Source organism: Mustela nivalis, assembly GCF_964662115.1.
Source record: "Mustela nivalis genome assembly, chromosome: 12".
NCBI classification, from domain to species: domain Eukaryota; kingdom Metazoa; phylum Chordata; class Mammalia; order Carnivora; family Mustelidae; genus Mustela; species Mustela nivalis.
The window spans coordinates 6,876,100-6,903,061 of NC_139031.1; the positions used below are offsets into that span (position 1 = coordinate 6,876,100).

The 26,962-nt window shown below is 43.5% G+C and overlaps 1 protein-coding gene across 4 annotated transcripts in view; it reads right to left on the bottom strand.

Moving 5' to 3' along the window:
* CUL1 (cullin 1) overlaps positions 1-26,962 on the bottom strand; it is a 110,857-nt gene that overhangs the window by 43,544 nt on the left and 40,351 nt on the right. For all 4 annotated transcript variants that reach the window (XM_082693593.1, XM_082693592.1, XM_082693591.1 and 1 more), the window contains exon 2: positions 21,626-21,926. In XM_082693593.1, the coding sequence (XP_082549719.1) occupies positions 21,626-21,765 (140 nt within the window). In that variant the 5' untranslated portion in view covers positions 21,766-21,926. The remainder of the gene's footprint in view (positions 1-21,625; positions 21,927-26,962) is intronic.

The window sequence follows — 26,962 nt, forward strand, 5'->3', positions numbered from 1 at the left end:
ATTTTCTTTCCATGTGCTTGAAATGAATTCCCATTCTCTGGCTGTTGGGTACAGGAACCATTAGAACAAGTTGGTCAACTCTGTTTTTCAAATCTTAGTGATTTGTCTGTTTATTAATTACTGAGAACTTTTTAATGGATAGCTCCCTAATTACAGATTTGCTAGTTTCTCTTACATGTCTCTAAAATAGGTCACATATTTTAAGGCTGTTAACAAATATATAAACTTTGAATAATATCACTGATAACTCATTCTTTTTATCACTAGGAAATAACTGTGTTTACTTTCACAATAGTGCCTTAGAAAATCCACTGGACCAGATATTAGTATGCTTACTCCTATCTCTGGTTAGAATTTACCTCAAATATATTTGTTCCACTTCATTTACAACTTTTACATCTCTGTGCCTTAGCATGTCTACTGCAAACCACAGCAAAATGCAGTCTTGGAAAAAAAATGGTGGAAGTCTAACAGTCTCTGATGGGTAAGTCTGGTTTTATCATAACACCAAAATATAAATACACTTTCACATACTGTTTTATGCATTGTTATCTAGATTAATTTTTACTGTCCTGGTTTTTTTGTTTATATTTTTTGTTTTCTTTTCTTTCTGTTGGATTGATGGATCCCTTAATCTGCTCTAGTTTTTACATCAATCTGGAATTAATGCACTTTATTTGGTTATCTTGAAATCTGACATACATTCTTTGCCTGTCACCAGTTCTGGAAAATTCTTGGGTTGCCATCTCTTGAAATACTTCTGTTCCCTTATTTTCTAATATATGTATGTCAAACATTTTCATGTCAACTTCCATATCTCAATTCATGTCTTCGGTTCTGTTCCGTCACGTTATCTTTGCTCAAACTTTCTACTTTTTCTTGACTTTCCATCTAGTTAAGTGATTCTGAAGGAATCTGTCTACTTTTAACATCTTATCTTATTTTACAACACTAGAAGTTTCTGGGTCCCATCCTCCTAACCCCTTGGTTTCTAGCTTCTTTTTTAAAGTCTGTTTTCTTTCTCCTGTTTTATTCCTTTGTATTTTTGATTCTTTTATGTAACCACTTTTCACGTTCTTAGGGGCACCCTCTGAAGATGCTTTTGTTTGATGTCCTTGGGGCTCTCACTCTGCTGTTCCTTCTGTGTGACTTGTTCTCATGGAACCTCTCCTCTGCTCTGTAACCTTCATTTCCGAGCCTGGGGAAGTCCCTCCAAAAGCTGGTAATACAAACTCAAACCCAAGGAAACAAATTCTCCAGACATTCCCCACTCCCCCCACACCCACAACTTGGCTGGAACTACTTTCTAGCTGCCTCCAGGGCAGAGTGAGTCCATTATTTTTCCAGTTCACCTTGTCACTGAAGATCTCCATGGTAACAGCAGCTTCACCCTTCCTTGCCCAGGTACAAGGCTTTGTCTCCTTTTCTGTGTGGCCTCTGTCTTCCACCACCCCACGCCTGGCTGGGGCCCAAATCCTCATACAGGCACACAGACGCTCCTAATTTTGACCTAGCACCCATTTCTAGGTGTTTGGGTCCAAAAAGTTTTCCTTTTTCTCTTCTTCCCCCCCCCCCTTTTTTTTTTTATAAAGATTCTGTCCATTCACCTGCGAGAGAGACCAACAGTGAGAGCGCCACGCAAGCAGGGGGAGGAGCCAGAAGGAGGAGGGGGAGACGCAAACTTCCTGGTGAGCGAGAGCCTGCCCTGCAGGGCTGGATCCCAACACCCTGGGATCATGACCCGAGCCAGAGGCAGATGCTTAACCTACTGAGCCAGGCACTCCTCCAAGAAATTTTTTTTCCCTCCTAAGAAATTCCTTAGGTTACCTTGTTCAGACTGACTTGTATTTCATGGCAATATATGCATCTCCAGCTATTAAATTAACAAAGGCCTTTAAAAAAAAAAAAACACAAGCCCAATGACAGCTAAGTGCAGGAAAATGGGAGCTTCAGAACGTACACAATTATGATTTTTCTGGAATAAAATTTGGAAATATTCAAAAGCCTTAAAGTGCATTATTTTGATATAGCAATTATATTCATAAGCATTTATCATGGGGAAATTATCAAAGAAGCATAAAAATACTTAGCTAGTGAACTACACAGCATTGTTCACAATGGCAAAAACCTTATGTATCATTATTTTAAGTACCACTAAGAAAATGCCGTCAATTAAAATGACAGTCTTAGGGGCGCCTGGGTGGCTCAGTGGTTAAGCCGCTGCCTTCGGCTTGGCTCATGGTCTTGAGGTCCTGGGATCGAGCCCCGCATCGGGCTCTCTGCTCAGCAGGGAGCCTGCTTCCTCCTCTCTCTCTGCCTGCCTCTCTGCCTACTTGTGATCTCTCTCTGTCAAATAAATAAATAAAAACTTTAAAAAAATAAAAATAAAAATAAAATGACAGTCTTAGATGGAATTTTTGTATTTAAAGATTAGCTGTTTAGACTTAAACAGATTCATCCTAACACTCTTTGTAAGTAAAGTTAAATGAATTGTTTGAGACATTCCCGAAAGCTTTCCCAGTCTCATTCTGCTGAGTCCCTCGTAAGCAGGTCTGTGTTTCCCACGGACCACCATCCTCCGGCTCACTGAGGATGTGCGCACGGCCTACGAGCGGTCCACAGAGGAACCAAGGACTTCCGCGCTTCCTTCTCACCTGCTCCCACCCACTTTGTAAGTTTTGGATTGCAAGTTTCATTCAGGGGCGCCTGGGTGGCTCAGTCGGTTGAGCATCTGTCTGCCTTTGGCTCAGGTCGCGATCCCAGGGTCCTGGAATCCAGCCCCATGCTGGGCTCCGTGCTCAGTGGGAAATCTGCTTTTCCCTTTCCCTGCTTGTGCGTTCTCCCCTCTCCCTCAAATAAATATATAAAATTTGTAAAAATTCTTAAAATGTTTTTTCAGGATTGATTCTTCACAAAGTCCGTAATGGTCTGCTGACAGAACGAGGTGCAGCCGAGCCCACAGGTGCCCGTAATGACCCCTGTATCATGACAGCCACCTGACTGACTACGGCACCTGCCACCCACACGAGGATGCACTTAAAAAAAAAATAAAAAATGAAAACCTAAATCTAGAATCCATGAACTGTGGTACATTCACAGACCAATATTAAAATATGTTAAAAAGACGCCAATACATGAAAGAGCAGCTTAGAATAACAGCATCTCAGTCTGATCCCTTCAGACATGGAGATCAAAGGTGATGCGCCCATTTGGACCTTATTTTTTTTTAAGTTTTTATTTAGATAATCTCTGCACCGAATGTGGGGCCTGAACTCATGACCCTGAAAGTTAAATACAAACTTTTAGGCACAGATTTCTTTTTCCTTCACCAAGTACCCTTGCCAGAGGAAAGGCCAGCACGCTAGAAACACTCTCCCCCTTCCCCACTCCACCCTCCCGGCCTCACCCCCTCACAGAGGACCCGGACCCAAGGCAAGGAACCTGGGCCTCACGGAACAAGCCAAAAGGCACAACTGCAGTGGAAGGGAAACCTCTTTTCAAGTTTCTACCCAGTGTAACTCCACATTCGTTCCCAAATTAGGAATGACCCTCCCCACTGCCTAGTCAGCGCGGACAGCAGTCAGGAGAGGCGAGATGGTAGTGGTCAGGGTTCCTGCCCATTCAAACTCGAGTTTTCTTCTGACAACGTATATCTAAGTTAGACAAGAAACGCAGAATAATATAATAAAAAGCAAGAGTGTTATGTCTCACCCTCCCCCACCCACAGTGGCAACTACTCCTGACTGTTTTTTCGATTCAGAGCATGACCTGTCCGGGCAGAATCGATGCCTGTCATCTCTGACCGATCAGCCTTTGCGTAAGTCACTGAAATCCCGCCGGCAGAAAACACAGCGCAGTGCAGCCCCCCACCCTGATCCGCCTCCATCCCTGTACTCACGTCACCCTGGACCCTGTATTAGTCTATGCGGAAACTTTCAGTTATACTTTAACCTTCGTTCTGAGGCTAGTACCAGTGTAATACCTAACAGCATTTTGGGCGAAGAGCAACTAGGAACTGGAAGAAATATAAAACCAACCGTCTGAAGACACCAGAGAACAAACAAAAGAAGTTTATATGGACGGGCATCCTAGTCATGGAAGAAGAGAATGGCACAATCCAATTCTGTTGGTATGAAAAAACAAAACAAGAAAAGGAGACCCACTCTCAAGAGGAAAGACCGACCTGGAGAAGACCCAAATGTTGGGGTCAGGAGACAACACAGCCCCAACAAAGCTATAATCCAGAAGATAAGGGGAAACACATAGAGAATCCAGTGAACACTAACTGCAGTAAAATATAGGAACTATGAAAAAATTCTAGAACTGAATGTTTTTACACACACACACACACACACATATTTTTTATTTTTTTTTAAGTTTTTATTTATTTGACAGAGTGAGACCCAGTGAGAGAGGGAACACAAGCAGGGGGGTGGGAGAAGGAGAAGCAGGCTTCCTGCCGAGCAGGGAACCTGATGTGGGGCTCGATCCCAGGACCCTGGGATCATGACCGGAGCCAAAGGCAGCCGATTAACGACCAAGCCACCTAAGCGCCCCTGAATGTTATATTATCTAGAATAAATTATTTACTAGATGGGCTTGAGAGCAGACTGGCGATAAGACGTTATCTTTTGTTGGTACAAAGACACCAACAAAAATGATAAATTCCAAAGTAGAGAGAAAGAAAACGAAAATAAACTCGTGAAAACCAAAGGGGAGAAAAACTCTTGAAGGCCGACAGGAGTTTCTTTGTAACATACAAAAAAAGAATTCAAATTACCACGGAGTTTTCATCAAAAATGAGAAAGGCTGGAAGACGGAGTAGCACATCTCCTTTAAATGTTGAAAGAAAGAAAAAAGAAACACTTATCAATCCAAAATGTTTTCTCCAAAAATGAAGGCAAAATAAAGGTATTTCGTATAAAATAAAACTAAGAGACTTCACATAGTACACACTTGCATTTCAAGGGGAAGGGAATACTACATGAAACCTTAGAACCAGTAAGTATCTGTTAAGTATAAAAGACGATTTTTCGTAATTCTTTAAAATACAAAGGACAGGGGCACCTGGGTGGCTCAGTTGCTAAGTGTCTGCCTTCGGCTCAGGTCATGATCCCAGAGTCCTGGGATAGCGCCGCGTTTTGGGCTCCCTGCTCAGCGGGAAGCTGCTTCTCCCTCTGCCACTCCCCTGCTTGTGTTCCCTCTCCTGCTGTGTCTCTGTCAAATAAATAAATCTTTGAAAAAATAAAATACAAAGGATGGTTTAAAACAAAAACTTACAAAACTGTCATGTGGGTTTTAAAGCATATGTAGAGGTGACAAAAAAGATGTAATTCTACAGTTACAAGGTTTCTATATTCTCTGACCTCCTACAATATTAACTCTAAATACAGTGCCCCACAGAACAATAATGAGAGGGTTAAGGGTGCTGGCCCTCAAAGCAGTCAAAAATCCACATACAACTTCTGATTCCCCCCAAATGTAACTACAGTCTAGTGTCGACCAGAAGTACTACTGAAAACATAAACAGTCAATTAGCACACATTTTGCATCTTCCATGTTTTATATGCTGTATTCTTACAATAAAGCAAGCTAGAGAAAAGGAAATCCAAAAAAAGAGAAACTACACTGAAATACTGTATTTATTGGAAAAGAAATCTGAGTGTAAGTTGACCCACATAGTGCAAACCCATGTTATTCAAGAGCCAATGTGGTTTAAAAAAAAAAGTATGTTGTAATCCCTAAAGCAGTAACACATACACACAACCTCAGAGGAATAGCGAAAAAGCCAACAGACACATTAACAACTCAGACACTTAGCAACAGAGCCACCCAGGTGCCCCTGCCCTTTGTATTTTAAAGAATTAAGAAAAATAATCTTTTATACTTACCAGATGCTTACTGTTTCTAAGGTTTCATGTAGTATTAATTCTCTTCCCCTTGAAATGCAAGTGTGTACTATGTGAAGTCTCTTACGCAATTTGAAGCAATTTCAAATAACCGGAAAGAAGGGACAAAGAAATTTTTTAAAGAGCAGGAAAAAAATCCCCAAAACAAAAACGTAGACCTAAAAATCAACCTGTTAATACTTACAATAAATAGAGTAAAACCTACAATCCAAAGACAGGGATGACTGGAAGGGACAAACAGCAGGACCACTCGAATGCGGTTACCAGAGATACACTGTAAGACACGGAGGCTGACGGAAACAGGTGGGAAAATGGGCATGAGAAGGCTGAAGAGATGGAACAGTACCAGACAAAACAGACCTCAAGGAAATACCAGCAGAGATAAGACAGACATTTTATAATAATAAAAGGGTCAATTTATTAGAAAGACGATCATAAATGTGTATTCTCCTCACAGAGCTTCAGAATACATAAAACAGAATCTGGTGTAATACTGGCCACCGCAGATTTCAAGCTGCTAACATGACCGGACTGAGAAGGGCACAGTTCTCTCCCGCAGGCGGACACGATCCTGCTCTGGCACACCACAGTCTACACCCAATGAATCCATATCCTTTTCAACAATCCAAGATAATGTTCATCAAATAAGGCTATTTTCTGGGCCCTTTAAATGGCCCTTGATACACTGTAAAGGACTGATATCAGACAGAGTTTGTTCTCTGACCAAAATGGAATTAAATTTGACATCGGTTAACAATGAGCTGCCCTGGAAAACCCCAACTATTTCCCACTAAACAACTTTTCTATATAAGATTCAAAAAAGAAAGAATAAAGAAAATTATAAAATGTTCAGAACTAAATAATGAAAAGAAAACAACAGAATTTGTGGTACAAAAACTCTATTGAGAAATTTATACCTTCAAATGCTTACACGAGAAAAGGGAGGACACCATGGCAACACTCCCTGAACTGAGGGACATAGCCTGTGCAATCCCCATCCGCATCCCAGTTGGTTTCTTTGTAGGAAGTGACAAGCTGATTCTAAAATTCATATGGAATTGCAAGGAAACCCAAAACAGTCTTGAAAAAACATAGTTGGAATATTCATACTTCAAGATTTCAAAACCTTCTGTAAACCACAGTCATCAAGACAGAGAGGTACTGGCAAAGGATAGGCATTTTGATCAGAAGAGAGAATCCAGAAATAATCCATGCGTGCGTGGACAATGACTTTTAACAAAGGTGCCAAGACCTGTCACTGGGGGAAAACGGGCTTTCAATGATTGGTGCTGGGAGAGCTAAGACAGGCACATGCAAATGAATGAATTTTTGACCCTGTACCTCACACCATAGAAATGCAAAATGGATCAAAGGCCTAAACGTGAACACTAAAACTACAAACCATGTAGAAGAAAACGTAAGACTAAATTATGACCTTGGATCTAACAAAGGATTCTTAGACATAACAACAAAAGGATAAGCAACCAAAGGGGGGGCGGGAAACAATGAATTGGACTTCATCAATATTTAAAACTTTTCTATCAAAGAACAATCAAGAAAATGAAAAGTCAATCCACAGAATGGGAGAAGATATTTGTAAGTCATATATCTGATAAAGTATTTGTGTTTAGTATGAAAAACCCTTACAATTCATTGAGAAGACAAACCAACTTAAAAAAAGGGCAAAGGATTTTAACTGACATTGTTTTAAGCAAGGTATAAAAACCACCAATAGACATACCATTAGTCATGAGGGAAACAAATCAATACCACAGTGAGTAACACTTCATACCCAGCAGGGTGGCTAGAATCAAACCCATAATACCAAGTGCTGGTCAGGATGTGGGCAAAGCAGAACCCTCACACACAGCTGGCAGGAAAGCAAAATGGTACCGCCACTTTGGAAAACAGTTATACAAGATGGTTAAACCTGGAGCTACCATGTGACCCAGAAATTCCATTTCTGGGCATCTACCCAACAGTATGAAGACATATATGCATACAAACACTTGTTCGAGTGTTTGTACAGGTATTTCGAGCAGCACTATTCACAACAGCAAAGAGGCAGAAACAACCGAAATGTCCATCAACTGACGGATGAGCAAAATGGGTTTGCACTTGGTGTAGTACCATATGGCCACAAACATGAATGAAATATTGATACATGCCACGGCACAGGTGAAGCTGGAAAACGTTATGGTAAAAAGAAGACAGCAGTCCCAGAAGAGCACGGGCATTAGTCTGCTGAGGCGGTCATAACCGAATACCACAGACCGGGGGTTTTAAACAACAGAAATTTCTTAGAGTTCTGGAGGCTGGAAGTCCAAGATCAAGGCGCCATCAGGATTGGTTCCTGGTGAGATCGCTCTTCCTAGCTCGTACATGGCCACCCTTGCCCTGTCTCCTGTCTCCATGGCCTTTTCTGTTTCTGCTTGGAGACAGCACTCTCTGGGGTCTCTTCCTCCTGAGGACACCAACCTTAAGGGCTCTGGGCCCACCTTAGGATCTCATTTAACCTCATTACTCCCCCAAAGGCCCAAACTTCAAATATCATAAAACTGAGGTTAGAGCTTTAACACGTGAATTTGGAGGATATACAATTCTGCCCATAAAATTAAGTATTATATGACTGCATTTATCCAAAATGTTCAGAATAGACAAATCTATTACGACAGATTTAGAGACAGAAAACTAGGGGTGGAGAGAGTGAGGGGACGGTAGCTAAAGGGTATAGGGTCTGTGAGGTAATGAAAATGGTTCTAAAACTTTCTGTAGTGACAGTTAAGCACACTCGAATATATTAAAAACCCCTGAAAAACCCCTTAAATGGATGAATTGTAAGGCATGTGAGTTATTATCTCAATAAAATCATTATTAAAAAATTCAATCCAATCCTAAATCTTAACCTGGGCAATTTCCAGAAGAAGCCGACAAACTAAATATAAGATTTATAGAGAAATGCAAAGGACCTACAATAATTGATGCAGGGGGAGACAAAGTTGAAAGACTTATACTACCCGACTTCTAAGAATTTTCATGATGCGACAGTAATCAAGAAAAAAAAAATGAAGATAGCAATATGCCACATGAACACAGATGCAAAAATATTTCACAAAACACAAACCAAGTAGTAAGATAGCATTCCTTTAAGATGGATATATAGATCAATGAAACACAAGTCTAGAAACAGAACCACACTTACACTAACACTTTAACAAAGGCCTTAAAGCAATCTACTAGAGACAAGTCTTTTCAACAAATGAGGCTGAAGTAAAAATGCATCTCCTTGGGGCAGAAAAATTAACCTCAAGTCTATCTCACACAATATACAAAAGTTAACTCAGGATGGATTACAGACCTAAATGTAAAAGCCCAAACCATGAGGCTTTATGAGGAAAACCCATTATCTTTGTGACTTAGGGGAAGGCTTCTTAAAGGTCGCAGAAAGCAGTAAGTGTCCAAAAAAAAAAAAAAAAAAATTAAATTAGGTTTCCTCAAAATAAACAAAGACACACCATTTAGAAAAGGAATAGCAAGCCTTGGACTGGGAGAACCATTAGCAAAACCTATGTGACAAGACACTGGTCCCTTGAATACAGAAAGAACCCCTACAACTCAACGATGGCCTACAAAGGAAGAGGACGCTGGAATACGGGGCTCTTCTGTAACAGGGGCTCTTCTGTAACAGCGCCTCTGCGACGGGTGGCCTGGGGGTTTGGGTATGTCCCATATGCACCTCCGGGTAATTTAAAGCTGGATTTCTTCATTCCCGGTACCCATGGTCTTAATTCTGGCAACATTCACCATGGGTCCCTGGTCTTCCAGCTCCAACACAGATGGGCTGTGCTCTAGACCAACTGGACAATACTACTGGAACTTGATTCTGCTCCCTTACATTCAGTCCACAGGCATAGTTATCTCTTAATTCTCTGTATATAGAGATTTCCTAATTTCATTCCCGGTACTGCTCTTCTCATTATCTTGGGCATTAGAGATTTAGCACAATCAGTTCTGAGAAATGATTTTATATTCTCTTTATAGAAAGATATTAGAAATTTTTTAAAAAATATCACCTGCTTTTCTCCAGAATTTCTAACAGTCAGACATTAGGCCTCCTGTGTAGTTCTCAGTCTCCAAAGCTCCGTGTCCTTTTATTTTAATTTCTGCTATTCTTTTAGCTCTATTACTTTTCTTTTTAAAATCTGAGTTCTCATCTGAACTCTGGGTTCTTTCTTCATGGCATCTTGTTCTTAATTTACTACTGTAAGAAGAAGCTTCTTCTATCTGACAAGGCTGACTTCTAAACATTTTCTTCTTTTTCCTGTTCCCTTTTGTCCCACGTTTGTTGATCCTGTTCTTTCACAGAACGACTCCTCCTTTGTACTCATCCCGATAGGTGTGGAAACCCCAACTGGAAACGGCACTGGCCTGCGTGAGAGCCGGCCACCTCACGGCTGCCTCCTCGCAGGCCAACAAATGGGTCTGCTTTTCAGGGCCGTCCATTCTTCCAGGGAGCTGCCCAGTCCAGCTTTGCCACTAGGATTTTGATATGGAAGTGGGGCCTCATCACTCTAGATGCTTCCTGTCATAGCCAGCATTGCTAGTTCCTACTTAGGCCAACCTCTAAGGTTCCCGTCTTCTGAGATGGTCCCACTCCATGTATTCTAAATACATGGTCTGTCCTTGGGAGTCGAGGGAGATGATTTGCTTTTAATTTTACAGATTTGGGATCTCTCCGTCATCGCCCAAGCACTGGCCCGTCTCACACGACCTCCTGCCACATCAGCGGCTTCAGATCCTGAGCCTTTCCAGTCCTGCAGCAACAGTGGCTTTCCTGCCATGGCTGCCTCTGCGTGCCCTCTAAACCAAGGCTTCCTAGATCCTCAGAATCCGTAGGCTGCCTCCATCTGCCTTTCAACTTCCAAAATTTTTTTTTCCTTTTTCATGTTTTTATTTAAATTCCAGTTAGTTAACATACAGTGTAATAGTTTCAAGTGTAGAATTTAGTGCTTAACTTATACACAACACCCAGGATCATCACCTTAAGTCCTCTTTCCTTTATTTCCCTCTCAAAAAAAAAAAAAAATCTGTTCAGTTCTCACCTATGGTGTTTATTCTCTTCCATCCTTCATCTTCATTGATCTTAAAATCCTTTAACTATTGTTTTAGTGAGGTCATGAATGGGAAAGGCAAAACGTAATTTTCGTCTGTAAGCAGAATCCCGGAAATTGGCTCCTTTTGTTTCCTATTTCTATTGCTACTACCACAGTTCAGAACTTATGCAATATCCCACATGGATTACTGCTATTAAGACCCAGCTGGTCTCTTGCTGCCTGTGATTTCTTGTTTTAATCCCACATGGTTTCCAGATCAAGCCTCCTAAAATTTGTTAATATCATGTCACTGATTCTCAAATCATCTACCCAATCTGTATGAACCTCCACTTTGATAACAAAATAAACTACAAACTCACATGGTTTTCAAGGTTCACTAAAATGTGGCATCATCCTTTTATCTAAGCCAGTTAACCGATTCATCTAGATTTTTTTTTTTTTAAAGATTTTATTCACTTGACAGAGAGAGACACAGCGAGAGACGGAACGCAAGTAGGGCGAGTGGGGGATGGAGAAGCAGACTCCCTGCCGAGCAGGGAGCCTGGTGCGGGGTTCAATCCCCAGACTCCAGGATCATGACCTGAGCCAAAGGCAGTTGCTCAACTCACTGAGCCACCCAGGCACCCCATCTAGTTATTTTTATACTACAATTCAAGCAAGCCAATGCCATGTCCTCTACAAGTGCTACTTCCTGCTTTCTCATTCATCTTTCTCCCTCCAACCAAAATTGGCAAGAACTTCTTTTCTCTGTATCTGTGGTCATCCTCTGAAGTCCACTTAAATTGTACTGGTTCATGGAACTCTCCAACCTTGCCAGAGTCGAAATCTCTCTCCCTCCTATCTCCTATGCAGTATTACCTGTCTGTAAAACTCATCATAGACTTTGTAATTAACAAAATGAGACCATCAAAATATCCCATCACTCACACCCCATGTGCACCAACACATCATCTTTCACTTCACTGGGCATCTGAAATTGATTATAACAATACCTGAAACCTAACAGAAAAATTAAAAAAAATTAAAAAAAGCTAGAATATCTACAGAACAGGAAAATAAAATAGGATACAAAATTGTAATATCTAAGCCAGAATCCTAAAATTTACCTAAACAAAGCAACCTGCATATGAATTACAGGAAAAAAAAAATATATTACCTATCTGGAGGGCTATCTGCCAAAAGCAATTTTGCTTTTGTACTACCTTCAGCATTTCTAACAGCATTCAGGTAACACAACCAACTGCTTGCCTGAGTCCTCACTCTGACTGATGTACAAATATTATCAGAGCAGCTGAGGAAAAGAACAATAAATTTTTCCATTGTCTCTAACAAAGATGCTTGTCTCTGGACAACACAAGAACAGCTACGAGTGGTTAGCTATAAGCTCGAAATGGGGTGGAGTCAGGAGACCATCTCTGTTCTCTCACAGGGATGGATCAATTATCAGGAAACCATTTGCATTTAAAACAAAAACAAAAACAAAACCAAAAACCTACAGATGCATGTTTACTTATACTTGAGGATGTGTTTGTGTTAAAGGTGATTTTTAAGTTAATATAAACATTCATTTTCTGTGTGTTTGTATGTGTGTGTACACACGTGACTGTGTGCAGGTAACACTCAGATGTGCCCAAGAAAGCAGCTACAGGGACCACTGGTGTGCCCAGACTCTAATCGAAGATGGAAAGAAAGGAGATGTACTTTTCACCACGTGCTTCTTTGGACTTCTAAATTTTACAAAAAGGACTACTGATCTGAAAAACAAAAATTCCATTTTAAAAAGCCCCCCAACAGATCTTCTCTTGGGTTCATGTACTTTTTCCTACAGGTAGACGTGATCCCCATAGCAAGTGGTGGTGTCCAATTGCGGAAGAGTTCAGTCTAAAGCCAGGCTATTCCTCATGAAAACTGCTGGCCCAGGGAGCCCCTGCTTGCTGTTTTCGTGAAGAGGAAACCGAAAACAAAGCTGATATGGAAGACAGTAGTAAGAGGTGTACTTTTTTTTTTTTAAAGTGAGGGAAGGGAAGGGAGGGGTGAGGGAGAGGGAGAGACAATCTCCCAGCAGACTCCCGGCTGAGCAGAGCCTGACCCGGGGGCTCCATATCATGACCCCGTGATCACGACCTGAGCTGAAGCCAAGAGTTGGATGCTTAACTGACTGAGCCACCCAGGCGCCCCTAGGTGTATACTTCCGAGGGAACAGCAAACCACCTCTTACCAAAACAATGGCATGGACAGAGCTTTGCATCAAGGCTGAGTCAGCAGAAAGACGAACCATGGCCCAGCCACCAAGACAGACCGTATGTAGCTCTGACAACACAATCTTCAGTCTGCCATTTTTTATCTTAGCTTTGAGTCAACCGTAGTATGTGAGAAAATGTTATCAGAAAAGGAAAAAGCAGATTCTTCGTGTGTCTCAGAAGCTACTGGAGAAAAGTCCTCTAACCAGGGGAACTAGTCCTTCCTTGAGTCACCCTTGAGTCCGACGTGAGGACAGACATTATCAGAGTATTTCGAGTGCAGCATCTGGAAGGGAGACTAATCCATGTTGAAAGAAGGACTCCGAAATGGATGCACTCCTCAATGACCGGCTGTGGGTTTTTTTCTGCCGTGGGGAAACCACAGCCCTCAGGCTTCCAGGTGCTTCCCCACAGCATGAAATGGGGCTCCTCGTGTCACTCTGCTCCCAGAGACCACACCTGCCACCCGCCGTTCCAACACATGCACAACTCCGTGTTAATGTAGCACTGACTTTAGATGAAGAGTAGAAAAACAAAATAAATATGACTAACATTTGGAAGAAAATGGGTCACATCTAAAATTATTTTTAAACCAAAACCAACTAAAATAGACTATGAGGATAAATTAAATATAGGAATTAAGAGGAAACCATCAAGAGGTAAAAATAAACTAAAAATCTAAAAGACAGCAAAACAGAAGCTCCATTCAGGAGTCAATGGGTTAGTTGTTTTATACTAAGGAAGCCAGAGTCCCACAAACCCACGTATTTGACTTTTAAGGCGTTTGAGAGTCTTCTCAAAAAGTTCTCTGGAGTTTCTCTGGCAACACAGCCACAGGCGGAAAGTAGACGAGGACCCGAGCAGACATGGGCCACTCGGCAGCGGCAGGTGGTGTGGCACTTTGTGTTAAAGAGCCAAGCCTGGTTGTGCCCTCAACACAGGCCATACAACTCTTCCGTCCCCCAGACCTCCCCAACCACCCGCCAAAGCATCCTTCTGCATGACGGGTAGAGACAAGTCGCTGAAAGGGGTCACATCCGACGCGGTGGGATCTGACTTTGCAAAGCCCCGCATGTGCACGCTTTCCTGCAGATGTTTCCAGAGCCCTTCCCTGCCGCTGGGACTGTCAGGATGGCTCGTCTCCCGCTGCAGGAGGGGCCTGCACACATTGAGCGGTCGGACTGTCGGCATCTGGGGCTCCAGTGCCTTTCACCCCCAGCACCCTGCCTTTCACTTACACACATCTGGGGAATCTCTCCACGACGTTCAGTTACCACCAAACTCAAACCATTTTCATCTTCTAAAAGAAAAATCAATTCAATTTGAGAAGCAAACTAAACAGAACTATTTTCCACCAACGCTTCTTACAAACTGGAACTTACAGTGTAATTTTAAGTAGTTAACTTGTATTAAAATCATTTGGAAAGACTACGCTGAAAGTTGCCTTAAAAATACTTTCTATCTTCACACGTCAACACATGTACCATACGCCAGGGCCCCAAGACCACCTGCCACTTGGTCCTGCTGGTCTGTAAGTCCTGAGAGAACCAGGTTCTCAGGAGGCTACTGTTGGGTAGGGCTCTGAAAAGGGTGGCCCATGTAAAACAGATCCACACCCACAGCATATTTCAAAAGCAATATCTGCCTGCAAGTGATTGCAATTAACATAAATAGGTTGGAAAATGCTCAAAGTGTTCTAAGTAGGTGTGCTATGAGTCAAATGTAGAAGGACAGGCGCCCGAGTAGCTCCGTCGGTTGAGTGTCAGACCCCTGATTCTGGCTCATTCTGAGTCCGGTCCACGCTCAGCAGGGAGTCTGCTTGAAGAGTCTCTCCTCTCGCCCTGCTTGTGTGCGTGCTCGCTCTCTCAAAATAATCAATAAATCTTCAAATTTAGAAGGGAAAAACTTGACCATATCAGGTTTATACTAATAAAAAACAAAAAAAATTGCTTCCAGAGGCAACTAAATGCAGTATAATTCTGTGGGCGCTCTCTCAAAGATAAATACAATTTGTCAATTCTGAAAACTATTTTAATAGTATAAAGTCAGCAGTGAAAGGTAGAATTTTACAAGCAAGTATAACTAGGATTTAAATTTCATCATGAAAACAAATTAAATAAACTATATTTTAGTATGTATATTCTACACTGAAAATCTAAAATGCACAGAAGAGCATTTAAAAACTTATCATCTATAAAAAAATGTATCAGGACACCTGGGTGGCTCAGTCAGTTAAGCATGCAACTCCTGGTTTTGGCTCAGGTCATGGGATCTGGTGTTGGCTTCTTGCTCAACATGGAGTCTGCTTGAAATGCTCTCCCACTTCCTCCCCGCCCCTTGTGTGCACTCTCAATACATAAATAAATCCTTAGAAAAAGTACCATCTATAAGGCCAGTACCTATGGAAGGCTACTTCCAATACGGTGCCCTGTTGTTTCTCAGAAGCAGAGAGCGTGTGCTGAGGGCGCCCAGGGCACGTACCACTTTGTATCCTGCTTCTCCTCGGTACAGACATTATGACATGTCAATGAATACTCCTCAGTGTATTTTTATTGGCTGCTTGTAACCTTCAAATACCACTTTTCATCCTTAGTGATGAATACTGAGGCTGTTTTCCACTGTTTCCTATTATTAGAATGTTTCTAACAGCCTTGCACATACAATTTGAATATCACTATTTCCTTAGAATGGAGTTAAAGATTAAAACAAAACATTGGGCCAAAGTACATTTGGGTCTTTGTATTTCTGAATTGTCCTCCAGAAGGACCCCAGCAAACTAACATCCCCATCTCACTCCAAGAACTCCACCTCCCTTCACTCTTGGCCAACACCGGCTATAATCATTTCTTTTTAAAACTGTCCAGTTCTGGTATTAAAAAACAATTTTTTAAAAAGATTTTATTTATGTGAGAGAAAGAAAGAAAGCATAAGCAGGGGGAGGGGAAGGGGAAGAGGCGGGCTCCCTGCTCAGCAGGGAGCACAACAAAGGGCTCCATCCCGGGACCCCAGGATCATGACCTGAACCTAAGGCAGATGCTTCACTGACTGAGCCACCCAGGCACCTCTAATTGTTCAATTATGAGGTGGAATATTTTCTCATTTGCATTTCTTCTATGAATCAGTAATGTCCTTTATGGCTTTACTTTCAAAGCACGGATAAATATATGAGAACAATGGCTTACATTTAGAAAAATTATACCTTTATGTTTACGTTTATTTGATGTAAACCATGTTTATTAACTTGAGCAAAACACCTCAACATTAAGACTACTAACAACAACAAAAAAGTACAAGATGAAAATGTCCAGGGCGCCTGGGTAGCTCAGGTCACCATCTCAGGGTCTTGGGATCAAGCCCTATGTGGGGGGTCCCTGCTCAGCAGGGAGTCAGCTTCTCCCTCTTCCTCTGCCCCGCCCCCACCACTTGTGCTCCCCCCTCTCTCAAATAAATCAATCAATAAAATCTTAAAAACAGAACAAAACAAAACAAAAAAAAAAAAGAAAATGTCCAAATAAAATTCGTTAGACTAGATATTTCCATCGGATCATCATGGATGTACTGTGAAAAGAATTTGCTATTTTTTTGGCTTGATCTGCTTTTCCGTGAAATTTTGAGTTTCTATAATAGATACATTTGCTACAGGCAGGCCAAGGGAGTGGAAAGGCCACCACCTGGCACACCCGCCAAGTGCCCACAGCTCCCGGGGGACAGCCGGCAATCGGCTAAGTGTGTGGCGCCGAGAAGAGCGACAGCAGCAGCCGGGACCCGCCGGCACAGCTGGCAGGGACGGAGCAGCAGGACCAGCGTGTCCGGACATGTCCTCCCCGCAGAGCGTGTGCTGCAGGCGGCCCGGGGCTCCGATTCACTCCGGGTGACAAAGTGCCCCCAACTCTGGGGATCGTGAACTGTGTCCCGGAACATCAGGAGGGAGATTAAGCATGAATCCTGAGCACGTGGATGCAGCCGAGACTCGGAAAACAGGACTGATTCCCAGCGTACTGGTTGGGGAAAGAGAAGTCTTTCAAAAAAACAGAATAAACTATTTCAGCTCACAGCACTACAGGGTTTAAGAAACCAGAAACTTCAACATTAATGAGAACTTACAGGCATAAGGAAAAAAAAAAAAGACATCAACGCACAGGTTTCTTTCATCCAAGGCAAAAATCATGATTTGAGTGTATATTGACCAAAACAAAAAAGGATTTTGACCTAGAAATGAGAGGCAGGAAGACGTGGGGCCTGGCAAACACAGACATTTCAACCAGCCGGCCGGGCGGGCAGACCCGATCGCGTCGTTGCACACAAGGACCCGCACGTCACCCTGCATTCCCCAAGCATAAGGGTGTCACTGCACTAAGAAATTACATTACCTACTTCAAGGTCAAAAGAAAGAATACCTACTATTATTTACCCCCCTGACTGTCACAGGCCCACCGCACAGAATGCCCCAAGTCACTGAATTATAAAGACACTGACCCCTGCTTGAACAGAGGTCTCAACTACGGGGGATGGATTCAGCTCAAACGTGGATGTGTTTGATCAATACTGCGCAGTACTGTGAGTGCATTCTCTTCCTTAGGATTCTCCTGGTGACATTTCTTTCTCCTACTGTATTGTGAGCACAGTAAACAACACACAGACCCATACATATGGGTCAATCGACTGTTGAAGTCATCAGTCAGGCCTCCGGTCAACGGAAGGCTATTAGGTTTTTGGGGGAGTCACGTTCCAGGCAGTTCTGACTGCACGGAAGGTCCATGCTCCTAACTCCAATGTTGTGCAACGGTCAAGTGCACAGTAGGTAAGACCTTGCAGACAGAACTGAAGAGAAAGAGGCACCGAACAGGTGGACGTACAGGGAGGGGCAAGGGCTTGAGGCTAAAGCTCTAGAAGGAAAACAAGGCCTCGGAGAGTGGCTGGAAAAGAAGGGGACGGAATGAGATCCTTCTGCCCGCGGACGCTCTGGGACTTTCTTCCTTTCCCAAAATACCCTTCTCTTTCCTTTGTCATTCTGAGGTAAAAAGTCAAGAAAAATGTTTACACATAAGGCTCTACGACTATTTGCTTCGCACTCAGGAGCAGGGTACTCGTTCTAGAAAGCACGTCACATGTTTCCGCAGGGTGAACACAGGGTAAAAATCCAGCTGTTAGCTACCAGCCAGAGTCAGGAAGGAGAAGGACCCCCCCCTGGTCTCACCTGGCTCTTCCCGCTCCCCTGGTTCTAACCCTTCTCCTCCAGGGACGGCTGACAAGGCCTGTCTGACCCTGAAGAGTGAGCAGTGAGGCACACAGTCTGCTCCTCCTTCTCGGGACCCAAAGCATCGGCTCACCTGAACCAGAACCGGACAGTTCCAAGTGTTAGATGTTGCTGTACACGAGCCCGTGGGACATGACTTTAAGAGGCAATTCAGTAAGTGGTTACACGGGAGATGGAATAAACACCCGGAGAGAAAACTTGAATATCTGCTACATCAGGCAAACTGAGGCAAGGCTCGAGCCTGCACTGGGGTTTCAGACAAGCGCGGTCTTGGAGAAGCGGAGACAGAAGCGGAGACGTGCTCCGGAGGGAACGTACGACACGGACACGGAAAATGCAGGCGGTGGGGCAGGGGACTCCGTGATTTGGATTACGAAACACAAGCAGACATTCTACTGCTGCTCGGTCTCCCACAGGTCAACACGGTAAGTCCAAAACCCTCTTCTGCGGAACCTCATGAGGAAAGTACAGGAAGCACTTGGGAAACAGGACTCCTTCCAGATACAACACATGAGGGCCGTCGGCGGGCCCAGGCAGGCTCGGGGGCGGACTACTGAGCCGCAGAGCAGTCTAAGTCAGGCCTCCCGCTGCGGCTGCTCTAAGGGGCAAGTCACAGAAGCCTCTGGAGAACCGGTTTCTGACACCAGCAGAGGGTTACCCACACCAGCCCTCGGGGGCAACGGGACCCTTGAAGAAGGTGAAGATGGCTGTTAGCACAGTGCCTGACCCACGAGATTCAAACTGTAGCGGGTATTCATAAACAGCTACAGAATCGAAGTAAATATTTTAGACTCAGGCCAGACACTCCATTCTTAGTAAACACATGAAGCGGTTGTTTCAGACAACACCAGAAGGAAAAGAAAATTCAATGCAAGAGCAGCGTTCCTAAAAAAAATTTAAAACTGCAAAACCTACATACTATAATGATTTGTAGAATGTAAGAGTTCAGCAACTGCTGAAGGCAAAGTCTCTGTGTTCTCAGTGTTCTAAGAGCCTAACACTGTACTGGACACAGGCCCCCTCTGATTTAGCCAAAAACGACATATTAAGAAATTCCCCAGAGGCAGATCAGCAATTAAATGTCCGCCGTCTCCACACCAGGTCTCCCCTGGTTGTTTTGCACACCGGAAACCCAGCCAAGGGCCCTGTCTCACCACTGGAATCACCATTTTTGGCAGCATTACATACAAAATTTTTAAAAAATGAAGGTTGTATACCTAAGCAAATCACAACCCTCTTGAGCGGAGTAAAGTCCTCTCATTGGTGAAAGATTCTATCCTTGAAGGTTTTCTGTGTCCGATGACCTAGCAATCGCACTCTGAGCCACCTACCGAAGATAACTGAAAGCATCCGTCCATCCAGAACCTACGATATTCATATAAGCTCTGTTCATCAACAGCCAAAGGGTGGGAGCAACCCAGATGTCCCGTCACTGATGAACAAATAAACACAACGCAGCATCTAGGGCCCCTGAGTGGCTCAGTCAGGCAGGCGTCTGCCTTTAGCTCAGGTCATGGTCTCAGGGTCCTGGGATCGGGCCCCACATCGGGCTCCCTGCTCAGTGCAGAGTCTGCTTCTCCTTTGCCCTCTGGTGCTCCCCCTGCTTGTATACACACACACACACACACACACACACACACACACACTCTCACACTCTCTCTGTCAAATAAATAAATAAATAAATAAATAAAATTTTTTAAAAAGCATCTAGCCAGACGATTTAGCCATACAAATGAATGATGTGCTGACACATGATACAACAAGGATAAAGACAAAACCCCATGGTGAGTGAAGAAAGCCACTCTCAAAGGTTATGTATTATGTGATTCCATGTATCTAAAATGTCCAGAATAGGCAAATGCATTGAGACAGAAAGTAGATCAGTGGCTGCCAGGACCGAGGGGAGGGAGAATGGAAAGGGACTGCTAACGGGTCGTGTCTTCTTTTGGAGGTGATGGAAATGTTCCACAATTAGATAATGTGAACGCATAGTTTTAGGAATACACTAAAAATCACTTTAAAGGGGGGTGAATTTTCTCATGCCCACCCAGGGGTGCCCTCCCTGCAAAAAAGGTTAAGTATGTGAGGCCTATCTCATTTAAGTTGTTGTTTTTAAACAATGAAAATGTATGTGCACACATGAACGTGTACTCTAATAACCTTTAGGTTAATTTTGAACTAGACATGTAGCTTCATGTCTATTTAAAGTAATGCTAATTTGGGGGCAAAGATTCTAAACGATCAACAAAGTGGAGGGTACCCTGGAATATCACAAAACCAAGTCTGACAATTACCGATACGTACTAGAAGTTTACACTTAAATCTCCATCAAACTAGCAACTTTATACACTACTAGAACCAGCAATCACTAGCAATCTGCTCTCTAGTGAAGGCAACTGAAGTTTTAATTTCTTGCCCACCGAGCACATAACAGAGAGCAGGAGCTACGATGTTTACACCCTCACGACCTTTGTGGCATTCAGACAGCCCCCTGCACACACCACGAACCACATAACAAGTGAGCGAAATACTCGAATGCCATATTTGTAAAACAAGGTTCTAACTGTAAAACGTTTTGCTCTATGTGGTAATCCTTCAGAGGAAGGTCAGCCAACTGCTCCCATAAAGGGTTGGACAGCAGGTATTTCTGACTTTTTCTGATGCAACGACTCCGCTCAGCCTCCACAGCACGAAGGCAGCCACAGACGATACAGGAACCAATCCTCCCTTGCTTTAACCAGCACGGTCCTTTAACCAGAACTTTCTGCAATGACAGAGGCTGTTTGCCACCGAGCACTTGAAATACAGGGACCATGACTTGGGAACTGTTCATTTTAGTGACCTTAAATGTAAACAGTCACACGTAGCAAGTGACGGCCACACTGAACAGCACCACTGTAGACTAACCCTCAGCGGGGTTCACCGCTGGTCACAAAACTTAAAAAGAGTGAATTAAGTTTTAAAGCTAAAAAAAAGAACTCTGATTACAACACAGGGTGAACTGAAAAGAGAAAACATGACCTAAAACCTCTAACAATTCGCAGATCATACTAGTAAATAACCAAAATTCTAAGCAAATTAGTTTCAGCTCAGGCAGTAGGATACGTGTAGAGTTCCATGTATCTGGACTTCGCCATACTCTGTCTGGTATATACTTGCTGGATTCCAGCTCTGAGGTCGTCCCATATCTGGTCAAGGCCAATCTGCTTCAGTCCATGGGGATTCTGACTCCTGTTTGAGGACATCGTGAGCAATATTCTGAAGTTGTCCAGTGTAGCAATCCTTGTGCAAGGTACAGCTAATTCTCCATCAGATGAAAATATACAGTATCATTCCAGGTCGATTCACAGCCGCTCAGAAAGGATGTCCTTTGACTGTAGAAAATGAAATCTCATTGCAGGCAAACCTGAAGAAGAAATAAAGCAAATTAATGAATATTTTCTTGACACCTGGGGCGGGTAGTAAGGTGCCTGCCACAGACAGAGACATTCAGTCCATAGGCATTAGTGGGGCCCACGCTCGTTTAGACAATAGTGCTCTTCCTCTGCGGAAACAAACTCATATGCTTTTATGTACAGATATACTTACTTAGGGATTTAGTTCGGAATCATACGAACTCACAAGAAAAGTGCTCCCAAGAGAAGCTGGGGAGATGGGATCAGAAAGGGAGACAAGCCACAAGAGACTCTTAATCTCGGGAAACAAACCGAGGGTTGCTGGGGGCTGGGGAGGGAGGCATAGGGCGGCGGGCTGATGGACATTGGGGAGGGTATGTGCTATATAGTGAGTGTTGTGCATTGTGTAAGGCTGATTTTTCACCCCTGAAGCAAATAATACATTGTATATTTAAAAAAAAAAAAGAGAGAGAGAGAGAGAGAAGCTGGGTGGAAGTCTGCATATGCACTACTAACACTGGTGCATTTCTTTGCCTTCGGAAGGTATCAAAACTTAAACTATAGGACTTGCCCCACATTATAACTAGAAAGCAAAGGGAACTCCCAGAATCAGAGTTTTGCACTTTGCAAAAATGTGATGTTGGTGAGGCTGAGGTGCAGGGAAATGGTCACTCTCCTTTCAGAAGGGAATCTGGCAAGACTTATCAAAATTTAAGATGTTTCTTAAATTCAGAGACCGGGGTTGGCCGCTCAGCTCCACACCTGCCGGGTAGGAGGTCCTGGGTAAGGCACTTCACTTCTCACTTCTCTAAACTTCAATTTCTCAATCTACAAAAGGGGGCGCCCATCGTTTTCCTCAGACAGTTACTGTGGAGTTGAAATAAGACAACGCGCATGCCATATTTAACACAGAGTAAACGCTAAACAACTAACACTGGCTATTACAAGGGTATAAGGCTACTACAAAATATAACTTCTTTTTTTTTTTATTTTATTTATTTGACAGAGAGAGAGAGAGAGAGAAATCACAAGTAGGCAGAGAAGCAGGAAGAGAGAGAGGGGAAAACAGGCTCCCTGCTAAGCAGAGAGCCAGATGAGGGGCTTGATCCCAGGACCCTGAGATCATGACCTGAGCCGAAGTCAGAGGCTTCAACCCACTGAGCCACCCAGGTGCCCCTAAAATGTAACTTCTAATGCCTCAGGATCTCGGTCCACAGGTCAAGGCCCTCAGGTATCCAGCATCACGTTAACTCAGTACTCCTCGAGACGCAATACTACAGTCATATCTCACGGACTGTGTCTATCACGGCGAGATGTGGAGGTTGTTAAATAAGTACTCCTACCGTAAAATTAAGGAACAATTTTAATGGCTCCATAAAACAGACGTTGGGAGGTGAACGGAGTCCGGGACAATAAGGATGGATTGTCAGAGCCTGCCGATTCAGGTTCGAGCTCAGCAAGTAACTCGGGGCGTCCCGCATCCTAGGGGGTCCACCGACCTCTTGGCAGGCTAAGGCACATTTCAGGAGAATGTAGCTCATGCCTGCGGATCAAGTCGGAACTACTGAAAGCTAAATCATCTCTAATATTTATAATCTAAGCTTTGGGACCTAATATTTTATGAAGCCACAATCCCACTCTAGATCCTGCAAGTATTTTACACGACCCGTTCGGAGAAGTATGTTTAAGTGCAGAATACAAAGATCCCTAACACAGGAACTCCCTCGAGTAAAGAGGAAACCAACAACTCAGCAACTGCTTTGCAAATGTTCCCTAAATACAAGTGTGATCTGCCTTTCCTTCTATCTACCCTGGGGGAATGAGGCCAACACCCCCACCTGACAGTGAGCTTGGGCTCGGGCGCCGCCACCTGCCATCCTTACCTACTGAAACGTGCACTCCTTCCTTGCACTTAATTTTCCCCTAAGGGGACATTATCACTTAAATTCCCCAGACTCACAAAGTTAATTCTATCTCATACCCATCCTGATGCTCTTTTACTCCTTTTTCTTCTAATTCTAGTAGCAACTGAGAAAAATGTTCCATTCCTCCCATTTTTACCCTTTCCTCACCCTATTACGTCCACTGGGCATAAGAGTGACTTCAAGTGAACGGGTTACCACGGAGCCAACATCAACCTTCTTTCTTCAAACCTCCCCGTGCCAGCGACTCCCTGAGTGCGTCTCCAGCCCAGACGGCCTGTCAGAAGCCCAGGCCCAGCTGTAGCCCGCGTGCCCAGTTCACAACCCCTCCTGGATGCCGCGCACCCGGCAGGTCCAGGGCTGAAATCAGGGACCGTCCCCAGCTCCACTGTTCCCCGCTGTTGCCCATCCCTGCGCGTGGCATCTCCATGTACCATGGGTCAGAAACGCAGGAATAATGCTGATGCCTCCCCCTATTCTTCCACATTCTCCGCTACTGATTTTAACCTCTGGGGTCGTGTCGCATCCACTCACTCACCACCTCTATTTCCTCTCCCCCGGGACCCCAACGAGGACATCATCGTCGTCGTCACACACCAGGCTGCCGTCTGAGAGTCTACACGGGCTCCCAGAGCGCCCCTCCCTTTGACTCACCCCTTCAAGGCTTCACACAGCAGCGGAGTCTAAAACTATAAATCTGATTTGGCGTCATCCCGAGAATAACAGGGAGTCAAGCTGGAGTCTGAGGCAGGGAAATCCTGAACAAGGCACTCCCAGATCTTCTCTTCTCTTTGGGAAAACGTGCAACGATTTACTGGGTTGTTTACAGGAGACATCATTTCCACACCACGGCCCCACACCAACACGGCGGGCACAAAAGCCACAGCCCCTCGCGCACCTGAGCAAGGATCACAGCCCCCGCCCGGGAGCCAGTCCCGCCCAGAGCCTGGCCCGGAGCCCCACCCGCCACGGCTGCACAAGCCGTTCGCTCTTGGTGCGCCTCTTACAAACTCCCCTTGGTCCCCTCGGGCACAGGCAGGCAGGCTCCTCCCTCGTCCCTGGCTGTGCTCCCCACTCCGCTCCCCAGTCCCGGGGGCCCCTGCCCCTGCTGCCGCTTGCGCTCGCTCTCCACCCGCGCCCAGGCAGGCCAGACTTCCAGGAAGTCCCAGACAAGGTTCCCCTGCTTCACGGGACTTAACCTTCTTCACCCTTATTCCACGTTAATTCCCTGCCCGGGTCTCTCCCTTCTCTAGAGAGAAGGGTCCATGGCACAGAGACCATCTCCTTGGCTCCCACAGGACCCTGAGAAGCCAGTTCAGAACCTGGCACATAGGTCAATGTTTTGTATGAATACATGAAATAATAAAACCAAGGAATTAAAAAGCTGGATGTTTTAAAAGAATTTTAAAATAAGGAAATATCACTATTATAAAGCATCTGAACTTGCCCCCAAGTCCCCTTCAGAATCTCCTTTAAATTCTATCTTGTTTCTTCTAAACTTTTTCCTTCCAACACTAGATTTTGGACTAAAATTTATTTCTTGCTTTCTCATTTAGTAACGCTGTGTGTTATTCCGGTCATTACAAATGTACACATATTGTAAGTCTGTTTAAACACAATGTTAAAAGAGTTCTAGAAATTCAGTCATCATTAATATTTTATTTAACAAATATTTGGTAGGAAACTACCATGTGCCAGGTACCATCATGGGCGCCCTCTTGTGTACTATTAGTAACAAATCAAATCGGGCACAGCACTCACTGCTGCTTTGGGGTAAATCACCTTCCTGAAAGGCTGACCCATTAACTTCTGGTACGTGACAGACTTGTGAACTAGAAAACTTATGTACCACACATTTATGTACCAAAAATATTTGCTCCTAAGAGCCAATTACAACAGGATTAGAGGTTAACCTTAAACATACTTCTGGCCCTTCCTTTTACAGATTTTAAAAACCTCATTCAGAGAAGCAATCAAACCTAACCGAGTTTACAAAGCCCAAAGGGGGCAGGACCCCAAGCAGACCTCTGGAGTCTCAAAAGACCGTGTTCTCCAGTACTCTAGTCTGAATTTTAGATTCTTTCATTTGTAAGGTGCCAAGAAATAGGGCAACAAATTTCAGTATTCACAAATCAATCAATGTGATACATCACATCAAGGAGAAAAGATAAAAACTGTGTTATCATTTCCGTAGATACAGAGAAAGCATTTCACAAAGTACAACATCCACTCATGATAAAAATCCTTAACAAAGTAGATGTGGAGAAAACTTCAACATAATAGAGACCATCTATGGAAAACCCACAGCTGGCATCATCATCCTTCAATGGGGAAATACTGAGAGTCTTTCCCCTATGGTCAGTAACAAGACAAGGATGTCCACTCTCACCACTTTTATTCAACACAGTTTGGAAGTCCAAGTCACCATCAGACAAGAAAAAGAAATAAAACGCATCCAATCTGGCAAGATAGAAGTAAAACTCTCAGTATTTGCAGATGGCAAGATAACTATATGTAGAAAACCCTAAAAGCTCTATGAGAAAACTACTAGAACTGAAAAATGGATGCAGTAAATTTAGCGAATCATTATAAAGAAATCTGTTGCATGTCTATACACTAGTAATGAAGCAGCAGAACGAGAAATAGGCCCATTTACAACTGCACCAAAAATAATAAAGATGCCTAAGAATAAACTTAGCCAAAGAGGTGAAAGACCGGAACCCTCACACCATAAAACCCTGATGAAAGAAACTGAAGACAACACAAATGGAAAGACATCCCATGCTCATGGACTGGAAGAACAAATATTGTTAAAATACCTATAACTACCTAAGCAAACTACAGTTTAATGCAATCCCTATCAAAATACCAATGCAATTTTCATAGAACTAGAACAAACAATCCTTAAATTTGTATGGGGCCACAAAAGACCCAAAGCAGCCAAAATCGACATGAAAAAGAAAAAACTGGAGGTATCAAAATTCCAGACTTCAAGTTATATTACAAAATTATACAAAGTAATCAAAACAGTATGGTACTGGCACAAAAACAGAGAGATCAGTGGCCTAGAATGGAAAACCCAGAATTAAACATTTGTTTAATGTGTACTTCAACAAATAGTGTTG